Source organism: Erpetoichthys calabaricus, chromosome 6 (assembly GCF_900747795.2).
Source record: "Erpetoichthys calabaricus chromosome 6, fErpCal1.3, whole genome shotgun sequence".
Lineage (NCBI taxonomy): Eukaryota > Metazoa > Chordata > Cladistia > Polypteriformes > Polypteridae > Erpetoichthys > Erpetoichthys calabaricus.
Window position 1 is genome coordinate 36,940,173 of NC_041399.2, and position 19,458 is coordinate 36,959,630.

Sequence of the window (19,458 nt, forward strand, 5' to 3'; positions counted from 1 at the left end):
TTTTGAATAAGCTGCAGAGGACTTTTGCAATGATGACAGGAGGGGGAAGCTAAGGAGAACAGCAGTGCAGAGTATTAACAGAAAAGCCATCAAGTAGATTTATGTCCCATTGTCTTTCAAATCGACCATAAAACTAATTTAACTGAGGGTTGACTGGGGTCAGCAGAACCGTTTGTTTCTTGTAATTAGTGACCTGTTTAAGGCCTCTCCAAACTGATGCACTTCTTACCTCTATTTTTTAGGAAAAACAAAATATAGTTTTTCACCACATGTTGTAGGCAAAAAGCAACACTAAGAAATGCTGTGAACAATTCATTCACTGGCACATACTATCATTTAGTTATTTACTTCCACCTGTATGAAAGATGAACTCAGATATTTTTTTGAAGTCATATACAGTACTTTACAGTACAAATTCAAGCAGAAGGCTTCATGATAACTAAGAGTGAAGCTGCCTATTGCCGTCAGTAAAGAATAAGAGGAGCGCAAGTTAGGAGAACAGATAGAGAAAAGTAAAGTTAACCTTATAGAAGGACAAATAGCAGGCAGTTGAGATGGAGAATATTACAGGAGCTTAAGGGGACAGAAGTTGTAAAAGAGCTGTACCAGTTCTATAATCTAATCGATAAAGTTAAATCTTTTAATTTTAATTAAAAAAAGAAAAACTTGAGGCAGTTTTAGGAATCCTAAAACAAATTTTAATAATGAGGCCAGTGCAATGCAAGTCCTGTTGGATGATGGACTTTTTAGATAATGGCTTGGAGCGGCCAGTCATCTATGAGGGTTACATCTGCAGGTGATGCAAGCTGATCCAGCACCTTTGAGCTCTGGGTCACTGAAATGGAGGAGGAGGAGTTGGTTGGCCTGCGCTGTGGTACAGAATTGGCGGATCTAGCCCAGGTGTTTTTTTTTTTTTACAGAGATAATGTGCACCCCTAAGGTGGCGTAGGAGGAGATTCCAGACAAGACAGGTAGAGATAGGTGGGTCACGGTCACAAGACGTAAGGTGAGGGGTGCACACTTTCAGGAGGCATCAACCCCAGAATCAGAAATGTCAAACCATTTTCAGGTCCTTGCGGAGCTGGATGGTGTCTCTGATGATTCTGAGGTGGAACGAAGGGAACGAGAAGCCCCAACGGGCCGCCTCAAAACCAGTACAACAGAAAAAGAGAGGTAGTGATAGTTGGGGTCTCGATCATTAGGGGGATTGAAGGACAGGTTTGCTCCAGAGACAAAGAGTCTCACACAGTGTGTTGCCTGCTTGGTGCACAAGTAGGAGACCTCCCTGGAAGAGTAGATAAGGTGTTGGCCAGGGCAGGGGTGGATCCAGTTGTCATTGTCCATGTTGGAAGAAATGACATACATAAGGGTAGTCTGTCAAATTCAAAGAGTTAGTTCTGCTCCTCAGCCTGGGAATCTGACAAGGTAGTCTTCTCTAAAGTTCTGCTTGTGCCATGTTCCAGTCCAGATGAGACAGAAGAGATTAAAAGGCTTAACATGTGGCTCAAATCTTGGTGCACTGGGACTCCTTTTGGAACAGATGACACCTGTTCCACTGCAACAGGTTACACCTGAACCACAGGGTTCAAATCTTGGTGCAGGGTACAAGTGTATAGGTATATGGGGCATTGACACTCCTTTTGGAACAGATGGGACCTGTTCCACTGCGACAGGTTACATCTGAACCGGAGGGGCACAAAAGTATTGGGGAGGTTAGTATGTAGGTTAGTCTAGGATTGTTTAAACTAATGAAAGGGGGGCAGGAAGTTTAGGACAGGACAGGTTTAGAACTATACATGGAGGAACAAACGACAGTGTAGAAATAAAAATGCATAGTAACGCAAATTATAAGCCAACATTTAAATGCAGCAGAAACACATTAAAAATAGCTTGCTTTAATGCTATCAAAAATAAGGAAAGTGAGTTGGAGTTGTATGTAACAGAGCATAATTATAATATAGCAATAACGGATACCTGGCTAAATAAAAAGATGGGGATGAGTATTAAAATAGAGGGATGCAATTGTTTTAGGAAGGATAGACAGATCTGAAAATGAGTTAGGGTTGCTGTTTATGTTAAAGAATTTAAATGCAAAGTCCTCTTCAAATGGACAATGAGCTCCTGACTTAGTGAGGTCATGTGGCTTTGCCTGGAAAGCATTAGAGAAAGAGGTCTTTTTTTAGGAGTGTGATATACACCACCCAATGCAGACAGTAATTAACACTCATCATTTTAGTAATATTAGAAAGGCAAGTTTATAGGGGGATATTATAGTTATGGGGGACTTTAGCTATTCAAATATTAACTATGATAACCTTGCAAATGGTGGAGCAATCACTGACTGTTTTTTAACTCGGTATGCTAAAGCAACAACGTGGGGTGAAGCCTGTCTGGATTTAGTATTTTGTAATAATCAGGATAGAACTGAGGGTGTACAAGTGATTGAACCACTAGGGTCCAGTGACCATAATATAATACAGTTCTCAGTGATTTGTACAGACTACATTTTTAAGTTTAACTTAGGTAGGTCAAATGTTGAGCAGATGCGGCAAAGTCTAAAGAGGATAGATTGGGATAAGCTTTTAAGTATGAAGACAGTTGAGGAGCAGTGGAACAAGTTTAAAAATATTTTACATGTAATGCAGAACAGGTACATACCTAAATTTGGAATTAATAGGAAATGTAGAAAAACTCCACAGTGGGTTAAGAAAGAGTTAAAAAAGCTGCAGCAAAGGAAAAAGCAGCTGTATAAGGTGCATAAGACTATTAACTGCAAAGTGCATTGTAGGGTGTATGAGAACATAAGGGCAAACATTAAGGAGGATATTAGGAAGGCTAAAAGACAGTTGGAGAGAAATATAGCAGATAAAGCAAAAGATGACCTGAAGATATTCTTTCAGTATTTTAGTAATAGAAGAGCTGTCAAGGAAGAGGTGAAGTGCATCAAAATAGTAAAGGGGAATTCTATGAGGAAGCAACAAAAAGATAGGATCAAAGTGGAGCATATGATATTATTTATCTTGACTTTCAGAAAGCATTTGAGAAGGTGCCACATAAGAGGTTGGGCATCAAACTAAAAGAAGTAGGAGTTCAGGCTGTTTGTAGATGGGTGCAGAATTGGCTCAGACACAGGTAACAGAGGGTGATGGTACAAGGAACCTTATCAGAATTGGTTGATGTTAAGAGTGGTGTTCCACAGGGGTCAGTGCTAGATGCTAAATTATAAATAATTTTCATAGGAATACAAGTAACAAGTTGGTTAAGTTTGCAGATGATACCAAGATTGGCAGATAATTTGGAATCTGTTAGATCATTACAGAAGGACTTGGACAGCATCCAGGCTTGGGCAGATTTGTGGCAGATGAAATTTAATGTCAGTAAATGTAAGGTATTACACATAGGAAGTAAAATGTTATGTTTGAATACAAAATGGGAGGTCTGAAATTCAAGAGTACACCTTAAGAGAAGGATTTAGGAGTCGCAGTGGACTTGACACTGTCAATTGCCAGACAGTGTTTAGAACCCTTTAAGAAGGCAAATAGAATGTTAGGTTATATATCACAATGTTTGGAGTACAAGTCCGAGAAGGTTATGCTCAAGCTTTATAATACACTGGTAAGGCCTCATCTGGAGTACTGTGTGGAGTTTTGGTCTCCAGGCTACAAAAAAGAACATAGCAGAGCTAGAAATGGTCTAGAGAAGAGCAACTATGCTCATTCCAGGCTAAAGGTTATGAATTATGAAGAAAGATTAAAAGAGATGACCCTTTTCAGTTTAAGCAAAAGAAGATTATGAGATGACATGATTGAAGTGTTTAAAATTATGAAGGGAATTAGTACAGTGGATCGAGACTGTTACTTTAAAATCAGTTCATCGAGAACACTGGGACACAGCTAGAAACTTGTTAAGGGTTCAACATTCGATAAGCGGACAATCAATAGTAAAAGTACAGTCGTTCATTTTACCTGCACTAATTCTGCCATCAAGTTACCCCAGACGCATTATGCAAAGCTGCTGTATTTTTCAGAACTATTCTTTAGCACCTCATTTCCACAAGCAGCTATTTTGTAATTGTGAATGGTTTTCCTGTTATATTTGTACAAAGTACAGCAAGACCCTTTCTATGATGTAGTTTTTTTTTTTGACCCCACAATTGTGTTGGGAGCAGTTTTTCTAAATGTTTTCTTTAAAGTATCATTTTGCATCTGATTCTGCCCCATTCACTCCCAAACCTGAGATTCCTGACTGTTGTTCAATGCTATGATCTTCTCATTGAAGCAAAAGGAAAAAAAAAAACATAATTCTGATTTTCCTTTTATTACAACGCTTTAAATTCCCCGCTTTAAAGATCCAACACACTGTGTCCGACAAATATTCTCCTCCTTACATGGCTGCCTGGTTTGACAAATAATGCCTAAACAATGAGATGTAATCAAAAATATTCAGGCCATCTGTATTAAAAAATTGCTCCATCTGTAAAGGAGAAAAAAAAGACATTGTGCAGACCCTGACTTGATAACATGATGATCCTGTAAGTCACACAGAAACTGTTTTTCCAGGTGAGTCCACAGGTGTGGACATATTTATTTATTCTGAATACAATAATATTACCTGTACCTGTCGCTGCCAATTGAACACCTCTAAAATGATAAAATAAGCCCACCTTTGACATGCCTGCTCTTTTACTTCAATCACTATTCTCACCCCGTCGCGTTCTTACTAATTGACCCAGGACAGTATGGTAATGTTGCCTGGGTCTTGCTGTAGTCATCTGGTGTCGCTGCACCACATGTATATAAATAACAGTTAAATGGCTGGGGTTTTATTTTTATTTTTTTGTTGCTGGTGTTTGTTCTTGCTGTGTAGTCATCACTATAATAATAACAATGTAAAAAAAAAAACACGTACAATCATACAAATATAACGCTCAGAATCATTAACCCAAGTTAAAAATATCTGAATATTTACTTATTTTTAATTGGAATATCCAAACCCTTTTTTTGGTTAATCTGACAGCCCCAAGCTGAAACCTAACAAAAATCAGATTAAGGGCATGTAAGTACCTACCATCATTTTATCACAGTCCAACAAGCTCTTGAAGAGATCCAAATAGTCGCGATAAGAAGGAATCTTCCACTTGCCACTGCGTACCTGAGCATCTTTCTCTTGATCACTTTCTTCTTCCTTATAAGCAAAAACACGCAGATTAAAAATACCTCTAAATTTAAAAACTTGGATTCAGTCTATGTGGAATGTGAAGATCACCCTGACCTGGAATACAAATGTACCACACCACAAACCACAAAACTGTATAAATAAGTAATTTACTACAATAATAAAGAAGGTTGCACACTGAAGGTATAAATAAAACACCGAGTAATGCTCAAAGGCTGTCTTAAACAGGTGTTGAACAATATAGCCATCTTGGAAATGTCTGTTTTCCCATATTTTCAATATCTCATAATTAAATCTGTTCTTTCATCCCTATGAGATACCCCAAATCCACCAAGGAAATCATTTTAAGATTAATAAACTCTCACAGGTACTAGTCTTAAATCCACTCCTAGAAGTACATTTCTGGCACACACCTACATTCAGATATACACAGAGACCATTTGTAGTCAACACTAAACCTAATGTGTATGCCTATATGGGATGTGGTCCCCAAAGGCAAAACTGAAGCAAACAAGGAAGGGAATGTTTAAACTCCACACAGACAAAAACAATGGAGCTGTAAGGCTGACCTACAGAATTATGTACTACATACTCCAGCAATGCCTTATTCAAGTAGTAATCAAGCCCAACACTGTTTAGTTTCCACAGTCAGGTGAAAATGCCCACCACCCTGTATACCAGAGTGTCCATTTCCTAGCCACTCAACCCTCTATTATTTAGTGTTACTTCCATCTCCAAAAAGAACCCCAAATGTCTTTCAAAAATTGGAAGTGATAACATTTCACATTCTAATAATAATGTATGTTGCTTTTGTATGTGGGAGATATTATAGAAATAGTTTGAATTCATCTTATTTCATGACAACTAGAAAAAATACAGTACCACAGGTGGCAAGCCACTGGCTTAACCAGTAATTAACCAGTAATATAATACAGTATTTATATTCTTGTGATGCCTTTTGTCCATCAAACTTCTGTTCACTACGATGTCTAATTAACATCACTATAAATATGTTGACTATTAAAATGGAATAGTCAGGAGAAATTCCAAAAGCTGATTTTTTGTTAGTCTCCACAATCTTTCTTTTACATAAAACCAATCAATACAAATGTCTTCATAAACCATTTTTCTTTCTACTGTATCCCTCAATACTCTCTAAAACCTGAGGACTACCATCATTTTGTTAAACTGATAAACTGTTTTTTTTTTTTTTCAAATTCTTTTCTTTCTGTCTTTTACCAATATAAGCCTGTCAGGTAGAATCATAAAAAAAGATAAGATATAAATAAGTATGATCTCACCCCACTGCGTAGCATTGGCTTTGAACAGACACGAATCAAGCCCTGATGCACTGAAAAACAAAAGGAATACTTTTATGTATCTGCCAGGAAATTAAGAATTGAGAACAAAGTGGCAACACTAGCCAAATTTACAGCTGATTTTTTTCACATATCAATCTTAGCATGAACACAATTGTTTTAGTAAGAAGTGCATGGTTTTATATTTAATGTATCTATGGGGAAATTAAAGGCCTCAGGCAAGTGTTTCCGTATTATTCACATTTCTTTAATGTAGCACAATACGATAAGGAAAAACATTTATTTGTACACTAGAATCCATATACTGCCTGCTTTATTTACCAACAACTTTGCATTGGTCTGTGCCAAAATACTTTCAATAGCTTGTGGATTTCAGGATTTGGCACAAACTTCAAAGCTCACATGAAAGAAAACAAGCTTTGCAATATAAGGGGTAAGCTAATCTCATCTCATTTTCTGTCCACTTTTCCTTGTGAGGGGCACAGTGGCAACACGTGGAGTAAATCAAGGTGTGGCAGGATTGCAGTAACAGTAGGTTAACTGGCCAAGAAACACCTTAACCACCACAGGACACTGCCTGTGAAGTGCTTTCAACTTTTTCAGACAGATTTCATCCAGTACTGTAGCACTGCCACTACAGAGCTTTCTGATAATGACTTTGGCAACTTCAATAGACTTCATTTACATAACCTTAACGAGTTGGGGACAGTTGCGTCATGCTTCTTGAACCACAAATTGTATCGCCTGACGTGCCCAGCGACTCAGTCCATCTAGTTATGACTCGCCCCGACAGAATCAAACAGGTTTGATTTTGTCTGAAGTCATTGGGATTGGCTCTGTATGCATGAAAGCTGACAACCAATCAGCAACCACTCAGAAGTTCAATGCATATATACAATGCAGCAATGAGGAAGAAGGAATGCAGCCGTTTTGGACCTTGCTGACTGAAGTGTGGGTTATCTGTCTGATATACCATCTTTTACATACCACGGCAGAATTGAATAAAGGAAAAAATAAAGAGGGAGCAATTGAGTCTGAACTTGCCAAACCCGTAAACCCTTTGTACAGCATCGGAACTGTCAGGCAGTATATTATTGAATGTTTGATAAAGGGGCGAACACATAATTCTTCAGAAACATGAAACTGTACTGTAAAATCAGCAGGAAGTCACATAATTTGACATGCGCAGCGATTTCTGGTCATGTAAATTAGCATGCTCTGGGGATAAGATCAGCAACTTTAATCATCAATTTTAATATCCTCTCCAACTAGAAGCTATGTTACTGTATGTGACACTGTGTTTAGAGGGTATATCCACCTGACTTAGTAGTTTCTCAAAATACTCCATCTATTGTTGTTAAGTGTTTCCTCGTGTTTGTTGACAACTACCCTGGGAATGTTTCACCTTCCATTCCCGACTTATTAAATGGTTATGTGAGTACTTATTGAGACCACCCAAAAAAAAAAAAAAAGGTTTTCTATGGCCTCACTAAATTCCTAAATTCCTGTCAGTACTGCTCAGCAAATCCAGTTGGCATTGAGATCAGGCAGACCATACCTCCCCAATTACACACCACCAGCTGATTCCATCACTTCCCACAAGTGTTAAAGACTCACAGAAAAACTACGTAGAAGTTTTTGCTGTAAATGGTGAAAAAAGATGGCATGCACCTGCAATATACAGTGCATCCGGAAAGTATTCACAGCGCATCACTTTTTCCACATTTTATTATGTTACAGCCTTATTCCAAAATGGATTAAATTCATTTTTTTCCTCAGAATTCTACACACAACACCCCATAATGACAACGTGAAAAAAGTTTACTTGAGATTTTTGCAAATTTATTAAAAATAAAAAAAAACTGAGAAAACACATATACATAAGTATTCACAGCCTTTGCCATGAAGCCTGTTTCCCCTGATCATCCTTGAGATGTTTCTGCAGCTTAATTGGAGTCCCCATTGTGGTAAATTCAGTTGACTGGACATGATTTGGAAAGGCACACACCAGTCTAAATAAGGTCCCACAGTTGACAGTTCATGTCAGACCACAAACCAAGCATGAAGTCAAAGGAATTGTCTGTACAGGATTGTCTAGAGGCACAAATCTGGGGAAGGTTACAGGAAACTTTCTGCTACTTTGAAGGTGCCAATGAGCACAGTGGCCTCCATCATCCGTAAGTGGAAGAAGTTCGAAACCACCAGGACTCTTCCTAGTGCTGGCCAGCCATCTAAACTGAGCGATCGGGGGAGAAGGGCCTTAGTCAGGGAAGTGACCAAGAACCCAATGGTCACTCTGTCAGAGCTCCAGAGGTCCTCTGTGGAGAGAGGAGAACCTTCCAGAAGGACAACCATCTCTGCAGCAATCTACCAATCAGGCCTGTATGGTAGAGTGGCCAGACGGAAGTCACTCCTTAGTAAAAGGCACATGGCAGCCCACCTGGAGTTTGCCAAAAGGCACCTGAAGGACTCTCAGACCGTGAGAAAGAAAATTCTCTGGTCTGATGAGACAAAGATTGAACTCTTTGTTGTGAATGCCAGGCGTCACGTTTGGAGGAAACCAGGCACCGCTCATCACCAGGCCAATACCATCTCTACAGTGAAGCATGGTGGTGGCAGCATCATGCTGTGGGGATGTTTTTCAGCGGCAGGGACTGGGAGACTAGTCAGGATAAAGGGAAAGATGACTAGTCAGGATAAAGGGAAAGATGCCTGCAGCAATGTACAGAGACATCCTGGATGAAAACCTGCTCCAGAGCGCTCTTGACCTCAGGCTGGGGCGACGGTTCATCTTTCAGCAGGACAACGACCCGAAGTACACAGCCAAGATATCAAAGGAGTGGCTTCAGGACAACTCTGTGAATGTCCTTGAGTGGCCCAGCCAGAGCCCAGACTTGAATCCGATTGAACATCTCTGGAGAAATCTTAAAATGGCTGTGCACCGATGCTTCCCATCCAACCTGATGGAGCTTGGGAGGTGCTGCAAAGAGGAATGGGCGAAACTGGCCAAGGATAGGTGTGCCAAGCTTGTGGCATCATATTCAAAAAGACTTGAGGCTGTAATTGCTGCCAAAGGTACATCGACAAAGTATTGAACAAAGGCTGTGAATACTTATGTACATATGATTTCTCAGTTTTTTTATTTTTAATAAATTTGCAAAAACCTCAAGTAAACTTTTCACATTGTCATTATGGGGTGTTGTGTGTAGAATTCTGAGGAAAAACATGAATTTAATCCATTTTGGAATAAGGCTGTAACATAACAAAACGTGGAAAAAGTGATGCTCTGTGAATACTTTCCAGATACACTGTATTTGAAACAGACTGGCTGTATATAAATAATATTAATTTTCTATTCACAACATAAATGCGATAAAAATGCTTAGTAACTAGTATGTAATAATGGATGATAAAAAGAAGAAAATCAGTCTTGACAGGCTTAAACATTTTCAAAGACAAATGAAAGTCTCAAACTTTCATAAAGGGTTGTCAACAACACACCCAGTCATATGAATAATGTGTACAGTACACTGTCTAGAGATGCTCAAGTTTTTGCAATACCTTTCTGTGCCACCTCAATTTAAATCAGCAATTTATTTAACTATTTTAATGACTTCTCTGAAAGAATCGTCTAACTTTATTCCAAATTCAGAATGATGAAGCCAAAGGGCACTACTTTCCCACATTTCAATGAAAAAACCGCTTATGAGGAAATGAAGGCATGCTAGAACTCAGCTTCTTTTAATTGGAGCATGATGTTTACAACTTGAATACATTTGGAGCTTAAAAGTAACACAAAAAAACAAAAGCAGCCATTTGGAATGAATTTAAATCAATGCAATTTAACTTTTTTGACTTCTGGTGAATTCCCATGAATAAGAACACAATTATTTTCCCATCTGACAGTAAATGGAAACTTTTTAATTTCAAATATTGACAAAAGATTTTTTTCCCCAAAACAACACCAATAGTTGAAATGTTTTAACATTTTGGCATATTTCAAAGCAGAAAAAAAATATATACTGAACATTTAAGAAAGAGTGACTTCATTTTATAAGTAAGCATACTAAAGGGAAAGTGTTATCTGCTTCAGGCTAAATAACGAAAACTATGTCACCCCCACAAAAAGTTGGAAAGGTCCAGTGTAAATTTACAAAAAAAAAAAAAATCATATGCTTCTCAATCTTATTTGTAACTTTAGAAAAAACTAGAAGAAATAAATATATCCACACAGTTTTTAACATACATACATTATATACTCAGTGCCTTAGCTGCTACACAAACATTATCCTGAGCTTGGATGTCACACAGGAAAAATGCATGAGCCAAATAGAGATGTCAAAGTATCACAATTTTTGTATTCGATACCTTTACCAGTGAAACTTCACGATACTCAGTATCTGCTCCATACCACAGCAAAAATAGAAAGCCTATCCATTTTAATAAAAGTACCTACATCATTCAACAATGTTCAACAGTGCATAATGTAATCTGTATATATAAAAGCCAAATACCACTGACTCACTCATCACAAAATCTCCCGACTTGAAATTTGGAATGTAGGTTACCCTTAGCCCATAGGTGCTCTCTAAGAAACGGTTTTAAAAATTTCGTGGTCCAAGCGTGTTCTGTCTATATGTCTGTCTGTTTTTCACAAGAGAATTACTTAACGGATTTAGATCTGGTTGTTTTCTATAATTTGCTTGAACTTTCCGGTTGATTTTGAGACTTGTCTTATCGCGGTAACAACCATAGTTCGCTTGCGGTATAGATGTATTTATGCAAATCCAAGAGAATAGCTGTGGGCCGAGAGCAAGGGGTCGGGGCCTTCCTCATTCACTCGCCAGCCTCTGTTTGAGTTGGTTTACGTCTCGCTACGTGTTGGGAATGCACATTGCCTCCGCTTAGCTAGCGATACCTGTTTGTTGAACAGACATTATCATCTACAGATTGTTAAGGAGTAATGTTTGACGTTTTTGAGAGATCAGAGCTCCATGTGTTTTACAGGGTAGCTGCAGATTGCCAGAGATATCATGGCCATGTGCTTTTCTCCCCATGCGGGAAATGCTCTCCTGTCAGAGCTGAACATGACCAGATATAGTGTCAACATCTATTGATTTTTAAAGTTTAAATGTATGTGTGTGTGTGTGTATGTATGTTCCAGCATCACTTCTGAATGGCTGGAGCGATTTTCATGAAACTTGGTACACGTTTGTCATTGGTCGACTAAAAATACTGCAGGGTGAAATAAATCCTAACCCACCCCCTTCTGGGTAGGGTGGGGGGTGATCTTGCCCTCTTGTATGCATGTCATCATCCAGTTGACACTCGGAATGACCACCAGAGGGCGAACTGGAGGTGACTGCCAGCATTCTTTATGTTTGAGCACCACCGTGCCCCTGTTGCTTTTGAAATTAAATAGAGTTGGCCGGTTCCGAGCATCAACTGGATGATAACATATATACAAGACCGCAAGACAAGCATATTAGGGAGTCTTCATTGTTTGTTAGTTTATTTTTAAAGTTTTTTTTTTAAATTTTATTTTTCTCAAACGAAAAAAAATACTTTATTTTTCTCCCGGGCAATGCTGGGTATTTCAGCTAGTTCTTATATAAATGCTAATAGTAACAGCAGCTTTAATATATTGGTATACCCATCAAGTAGTAATAGAAATATTATTTAAATAAATGAGTATTGGCATTCACAAATAACAAAATATTAATACAGCTCTTTGACTTTTGATACACATGGGGATTCCCCCAATGTAACAGAAAGTGGAAGGATGTTAAATACTTAATAAGATGTTCAGTATACAGCTGTAAAGAAAGATATCATCACGGACTAGGGTTGTACGATATAGCAGTAATGAAATAGTATCAAAGAACACATTTTCAAAACTGGACGGTACCAGCAGTTTCAGTACTGGAAATAAATGGTAGTTTTCAAGCACCTCTTACTCAGTTATTTATTGCGCGATATGATCTACAAGGACCTCAACCCACAAAACAGATCTTTAACTGTGAAATCAAATACAGTATATATATACATCTAGCTCAAGTCACCAAGGTGAAAACTCCCCCGCAGGTCTTTGAACATATATATTTATATAAATGTGCCAGAGACTCCAAGAAACAAATCCCTCTCTCTGATCCTGTTAATGATTTGTAGAGTGTGGTGTAGTAGGATGGCACATGAATTCTTTAAAGCTGAACATGTCAAGGTGGCTGATGCATGACAGACTGGGGATTGTACATGGTGAGACACTACTGCTAAATAAACAAACTACTGTTATAACTTAGAATGAATTGCAGAATACAATCTTATCTTCCTAAACCACCCACAATAGCACAGTAGGAAAAGGATCTTCTATTCCATTTAAAATTAGTATAAAAAATACTTTGAGTAACAGTTCAAAGGTCCTTTAGGATTTTTAAGGCATTTATTATTACTCTTGTAACCAACAAACTGACCCGGCTGAACCATTACTAATCTTTTGGATAGTTCATTATTTTTGAATGATAACTTTAGTTTAAGTCTTTTTCTTTCTCTACTCCTTGAATGGATAATGGAGAGGATACGTGAGCTGAGAAAGCATCGAATGTTCTTTACTTGTACACTAGTTTACTAATTGTAATGCAATCTATTAATTCAAAAAACTTTCTCAAAAAATAAAGTAACTTTTCTTAACCTCCTTAGCGTTACACATGAGCATCACTCAGGCTGTGAAAACACTGCTAAAAGCGTTAGTCCAGAGTGTCACTTGGGCAACTGTATAGACATGTCTCATGTAAGTGTTAGACCAGAGGATTACTCGGGCTATAAAAATGCTAACAGCATTAGCCCCGAGCCTTACTCAGGCAACAGCATAGGTGTGTCTCAGATAAGCACCAAAGCTGAACGTAACCTAGGCAATGGTATAGACGCATCTTCTCCTAGCCCCGATAATGGTGTCTCGAAAGAAACGTTTTCAGCAGCCCAGGTGTTGCTCGCTCTTGACAGTGATAAGAGCAGTCATGTTGAGGAGCCTCTCGTCAGCAGTGAAGATGGAGTGTATCTGTCTTCAGGCAGTGAAACTGAAACAGACAGTGAAGCCGAAAGAGATTCTGATGAATCTGAAAGTGATGCTCGCTTTTGGGTTTCTGTTGACCCTGCTTCTAATAAACCTGCACTACCTCATTTTGACTCTGTGGGGGAGCCAGGAATAAAAGTGAATGTTAACAGCCAAAATCCATTTACTTATTTGAAGTTATTTTTGATGATGAAGTGATCAAAAGAACTGTTGTTGAGATGAACCATTATGCTGAACAGTTTCGGGTAAATGTCCACACAACAAAGCAATTTTCCCTAATCAAACACATGGGAACCGGTAGCTTGATGATATCTGGTACTGTATTAGCATCATCATTATTAATTTGATATTATTATTCATCATTATTATTATAATTAGCATCATTATTATACTTTTTACACTTCTGACTCGTAGTTTTAGAGTTTAGCACAATATTTCAAGCCAAAACTGCATTGCTTTTAACATTTTTTTTTTTGAGAAAAAATGTAACGCTAAGGAGGTTAAAGAATTAAAACTGGCTCTCACTAATGCAGTGTTACTTAATGTGTAGTGAAAGAGCAAAGCTAATGAAGTACAGTGATGAGATGTCTCATGAAAATTCAAACAATATCTTCACCCTAACTAAATGCTTTGCTATGAAACCAACAATTTTTTTAAAATGCCTCTCCCATTTCATCTTCTAAAGATTAAGTTACACCCTTCTTCAATGCAAAACCAACTTCATATGTGCCAGTAGTACTAAAATCGAACCCAAAGCCTCAACCATTAATTCAAGTTCTGCGAATCAGATGGTGCTCCTACTAACTGCTATAGATTGTATCTAATCTTCCTTTTAATATTTTAAGGAATTTAAAAGTTGACATCTTGGATAGTTTATCAGCACTACTATACTCCAAAACAGTGAGCTATAACATAAAAAGTGGTTCAGGTATATGCAGCAACAGGAAACCTTTTATAAATTTAAAATATTTTCTGACCTACATTTTGCTTTTTGGGTACCCACTCCCAAATGTCACACTAAAATTGAATTCTGTAAAGTAAGCAATTAAGATGGGCCTAGCCAATACATCCCATCCATGTGAAACATATTTTGATCATTTAGGCTAGAAGCACTGGGCACCTGGTAACAGAACTTCTTAGGAAGTGATTCAAATATCCAGTCACAGCAATTTCCTCTTATAGCATTTTATTATTGCGACTTTAAATCTACCACGTTGTTCCTCAACTAGCCTAACATTTAGAGGTTTATCCAGGGCCATGTTTTTCTTTCAGCATCTGCTCAAAATTTGCTTGTTAGAAATATAATTTGATAGTTTAATTTTTTGTTCATTCAAAATGCCAAAAGACTAATTATATTATGGTCACTGGATCCTAATGGTTCAATAACCTTTGTATTCTGAATTCTTTCTTGATTATCGCAAAATATCAAGTCAAGAAAAATATGTTTATAAAGTTCATGCACAAATAAGCAATTTATACCATATGTTCATTTTATTATTTTGCCAAAATAAAGTAAACACACACACACACACACACACACACACATAATGTCCTATTTATAAAAATAGCTATTTTTCTAACTATGAATTAAATATAAAATACAAAAGAATACTTAGCTTGCAATATTGCCAGAGTTTAAAATAAATCTGGGCAAAGGGAAAAAAACGGCCACATATTAAACAGGTTTACCCCAGTAAAACATAAAGTGAGGGCAAAAAATGACTCCAAAATTATACTTAGTATTAGGAATAATTTAAAATGTATTACCGTCACTATGGTACTAAAACTGTAACTGTTTATATAATCAGCAAGTAAAGGAAGGAGAGGGAGAAACACTCTTGCTTATAAAACTGACAGCTACACTGTACAATCATCTACTACAACACGAGTGGCAAACATCAAGAACTATACCACCATCAGTAGCACAATGCTCATAACTACAAATTGGGCCAATTTACCACCTCATAAAACATGGAAGTTACATTTAGCCAAAAAAGAAATGCATGCTAATAAAATCTCTCTAAAGTGTTACAAGGCTTAACAAGCTTTTCCTCATAGTAACTTTAGTGCAGCTGGTGATTACATTACCCTCCTTAGCGTTACCACTAAATGTGACTCAAGCTTGGAATTCTATGCAATTACGGTTAAGCCCGAGTTAGACTCTGGATGATGTGTAACAATTCACTTTACAGCTCTAAGCTTAAATAACTCTATAAACCAGGTGTGGGCTATTGGTTATGGAGGGCCGCCACGGCTGCTGGTTTTTGTTCCAACCCAGTTTCTTAATGAGAAGTACATTATTGCTGATGAAACACTTATTGTAAGTGACATTTTGATGCTTAATTTTAGTGATCTCACTTGTTAAGGTTCCCCATCCTTAAACTGCTCACTTCAGTCTTAAACTGCTGCATTCACTGTTCTATTGGCTCCTTATTAACAATAAGATAACTTGTTTCCATTTACATCTGTGTGGATTCATCATGCACTATTTGGTTTAATAAAACACTTAAGAGAAAAATGTGACAGACTGAAAAAATATCCATTTTAGGCTTCAAATCATTTGGATGATATCTTGGAAAGGAAAAAATCTACGATACAAGTATCTAACACTGCAAACTAACATGCCATAAAATTAAATAAGGTCTGAGACTGGCAAGGATTGGTTTCTAATTAATCAATTGGGCTTGAAGAAAAACCTGCAGCTCTCCAGGACGGACACTGCCCACCCCTGCTACAGACAGTATTCCGTTGCCATCTGGTGGATAAAATAACATTATACTGCACAAGCGCATGAATATTTCTATGCGTTTTGCCACTCTAAGGTAACTCATCAATATTCATTAGTGAGGTGAAGCCTTGAATCAAAACACAATGGCATGTAAACAAGAACCTGTAAAGACTACTCTAGAACAAACTGAAACTGAACCATTAGTTCAAATAAGCGATAGAGATGCCAATGTGCATTGGAAATCAGAAATTGTCATGGATAGTTAAAGCAATGCATTATTATTTACGACCAAACCACTGTGATATGCCTGTTGAATTCAGTCGCTTGAAGGTTCACTACGATACAAGTAAGTGCAAGGCAAAATGACAGTGATCAAGTAGAAAGACATTAGGCCCATGAGTACTGTTCACTATGCAGCAACTGTCATTCATGTCAAGAAAATGTGGAAGTCACTAAGCTTTGTGCTGTGTTAGCCTATAATAACACAACAGGTGCACTGATCATGCGAATCAAGCACCGTCACTCTACCCTCTAATCCTCAAACAACTGAAAAAATATTACAAGATAAATGTACAAAGAAAAATGCTTCTACTGTCCCATTGGCAACATCAAGCTGTGCGTAAGTGGCTGCTTCAAAACATGTCACACAATGGACATGTATCAAATCTTTATCAGTATGCAGTGGACACTAGACATACCTTTCCTATAATTTCTGTTACATGTAATATTTGTTTCTAAAACTAACACCAAGGAGTAAATCACTTTCTTGCCAATGGTAATTGTAGTATTTCATTAAATTTACTCTACATAGGCACATGGAGAATATTCAGGAGATGCCAACAGGATTAACGGACAAGTGAGAATTTTACTAATGAACAAAAAATTGATGGTATGCATGCCTCCTTCACCTCTTTTTCACATAGATGTCTCTGCTCGTTCCCAAAATCTGTAATTTTTTTTAAATCTGTATTTTACTGTGTTACTTTTAGTCATATGCTAGTGATGCCATATACTACAGCAGGGGTCCTCAAGTTCAGTCCTAGTAGGCTCCACATTTTTTTCAACCTACTTTCTTAATTCAAAGCCAATTATTACTGCTGAAGCAAATTTGACTAGGTCAACATTTCTATGCTTCACTTAAATTAACCTGCTTGTTAATAATCCAAGCACTAAAATATCTAATTTCATCTTAGATAACATAATTCACTTAAGCCACTAGTACATTACGCAACATCTAGTTGGAGTGGATGTCAAACTTAATATCTGCAGTTCCTGATCTTGTTGCCAAAGGATGTCATATTACACAATTAGAAAACACAAAAGGATGACAAATTACACAACTCCATGACAACTTGCCAGGACAGTTTTAAATTTGTAAAGTACTGCAAGCTCTCCACATTCTGACCGCCAACAGCCTGCTGTCAGACATCAAGACGTGTTATACAAAGGCTTTTATGCATAGCGGGATCAGCTTCAATCACAACAACTTTTGCTTTTTTTTTCAATTCTGTCATGGTATGACAAACAAGGTACGTCAAAAAAGACAGGAATTTCTTGTGTTGGTATGGTCCAAAACATCCATGGCTCCTTATTCCTCGTGCCTGCTCTGTAGGTAATATATTTCTAGACAAGCACTCATTGGTTTTCAACTCTCACACACAGACAGCCCACACTTATGACTTAAGACAAAATCAAAAGAAATTTCCTTTTGTTGGGCTAACTCACAAATTGGTTGCAATAAGTTGCTGGGCATGGCAGACTACACGACTGTCTGACCTCGATTCTGTAAGATTATGAAAATGAAGTGTGATGGGGCCATTCACCAGCTGCCTGAAACAGTGAAATTCAAATGAAATTCAGTTTTAGCCCTAGAGAACCATTGTGTCTGCAGGATTTAAAGCCAACCAACTTCTTCTTTTAAATGAACTCTTACCCTGATTAAGCAAGGTATTATTTACTAGATTCAATGTTTTTATGTCAATCCATAAATTCCATTTTACTGGAATGTAGAAAGAATTACTTGGTGATAATTCAGTGTTTTTTCATCCTATTTTTTATGATTTTTATTAACATCACTATGATTTTCATATTTTGAGATTTTTTTGTAGTAAAAAGGAAAATAATCTGAATTTATACACTGCTTAATTTGTATTTTTTCTGTTTACTATATAGTTTCTTTCATAATTTTAACAAAGTAAATTATATTTAGTTTATTTTGAAAAATTATCATATTTGTTTATAAAATGCCTCTGAATTTTAGTATGTGTGGGCATGAATTAACAAAAAACAGTACTTGCAAGACACAAAAAACATGACTAAACAAACCCTGGTCTATAAAGAAATTAGGCTACAGAAACACAAAAGGCAAATAAAACATTTGGCAGAGTAAAAAGGCTGACATTCGTTATTCCAATAAAGAAAATGCCTTAAAAGAATGTGTCGAATAAAAACAGGGAAAGCTAATGTGCATTCTTTTTGTTTGTTTAATCAAATTGTCATAAATTTACAGAAAACTTTAGGATTGGTAATGTTACATTTAACATGTCTAATATGTTCAAAAATGTCTAACTGCTGGACACAAGTAAGTATACATAGTATAGATGAGTAGTTTCCAAGTTAAGTTTTTGTTCCTACCAGTCTGTGAAAATCTGTGAAATTATGTTATTAACAAGATACAAGTAAGGTAGAAAACTACACAGAAAAGGTGAATTAACAGAAAAAGAACAAAATAAAGTTAATAAATTAAAATTATGCCAAAAATAAAAATATTTCTAGACTTTTTATGAAGGTGGATTTCACACCACTTCTCTTTAGTAAATGCAGAATAGGTAAAAAACACCAGTGGGCCTCAAGACTGACCTGGAAAATCACTGGTAAAGAAAAACATAGCATGACTAATTTCGGAGAAAAAATAAAAAATGATTTTGATTTGAAAAAATCATCCAAAATATTGATCTTGTACTGAATATTAGCTTTCTAAGAAATGCAATCTAACCTGTCTTTAATACAAATAAATTCTTCACATTTACTATACAGTGATCCCCCGCTTATCGCGGAAGTTACGTTCCAGACCCATCAGCGATAGGTGAAAATCTGCGATATAGAAAGACCATATAAATAAACTTTTTTTTTTTTTATAGTTTAAGTGTTAAAAAACCCCTCCCACA

At 37.0% G+C, this 19,458-nt stretch overlaps 1 protein-coding gene across 1 annotated transcript in view; it reads right to left on the reverse strand.

The window, feature by feature from the left end:
* The window catches only part of prkdc (protein kinase, DNA-activated, catalytic subunit), a 280,348-nt gene that overhangs the window by 221,599 nt on the left and 39,291 nt on the right, over positions 1-19,458 (reverse strand). The window contains exons 14-15 of the mRNA XM_051928733.1: positions 6,477-6,526; positions 5,068-5,184 (exon numbers count right to left, since the gene is read on the reverse strand). Of these exons, the coding sequence (XP_051784693.1) occupies positions 5,068-5,184; positions 6,477-6,526 (167 nt within the window). The remainder of the gene's footprint in view (positions 1-5,067; positions 5,185-6,476; positions 6,527-19,458) is intronic.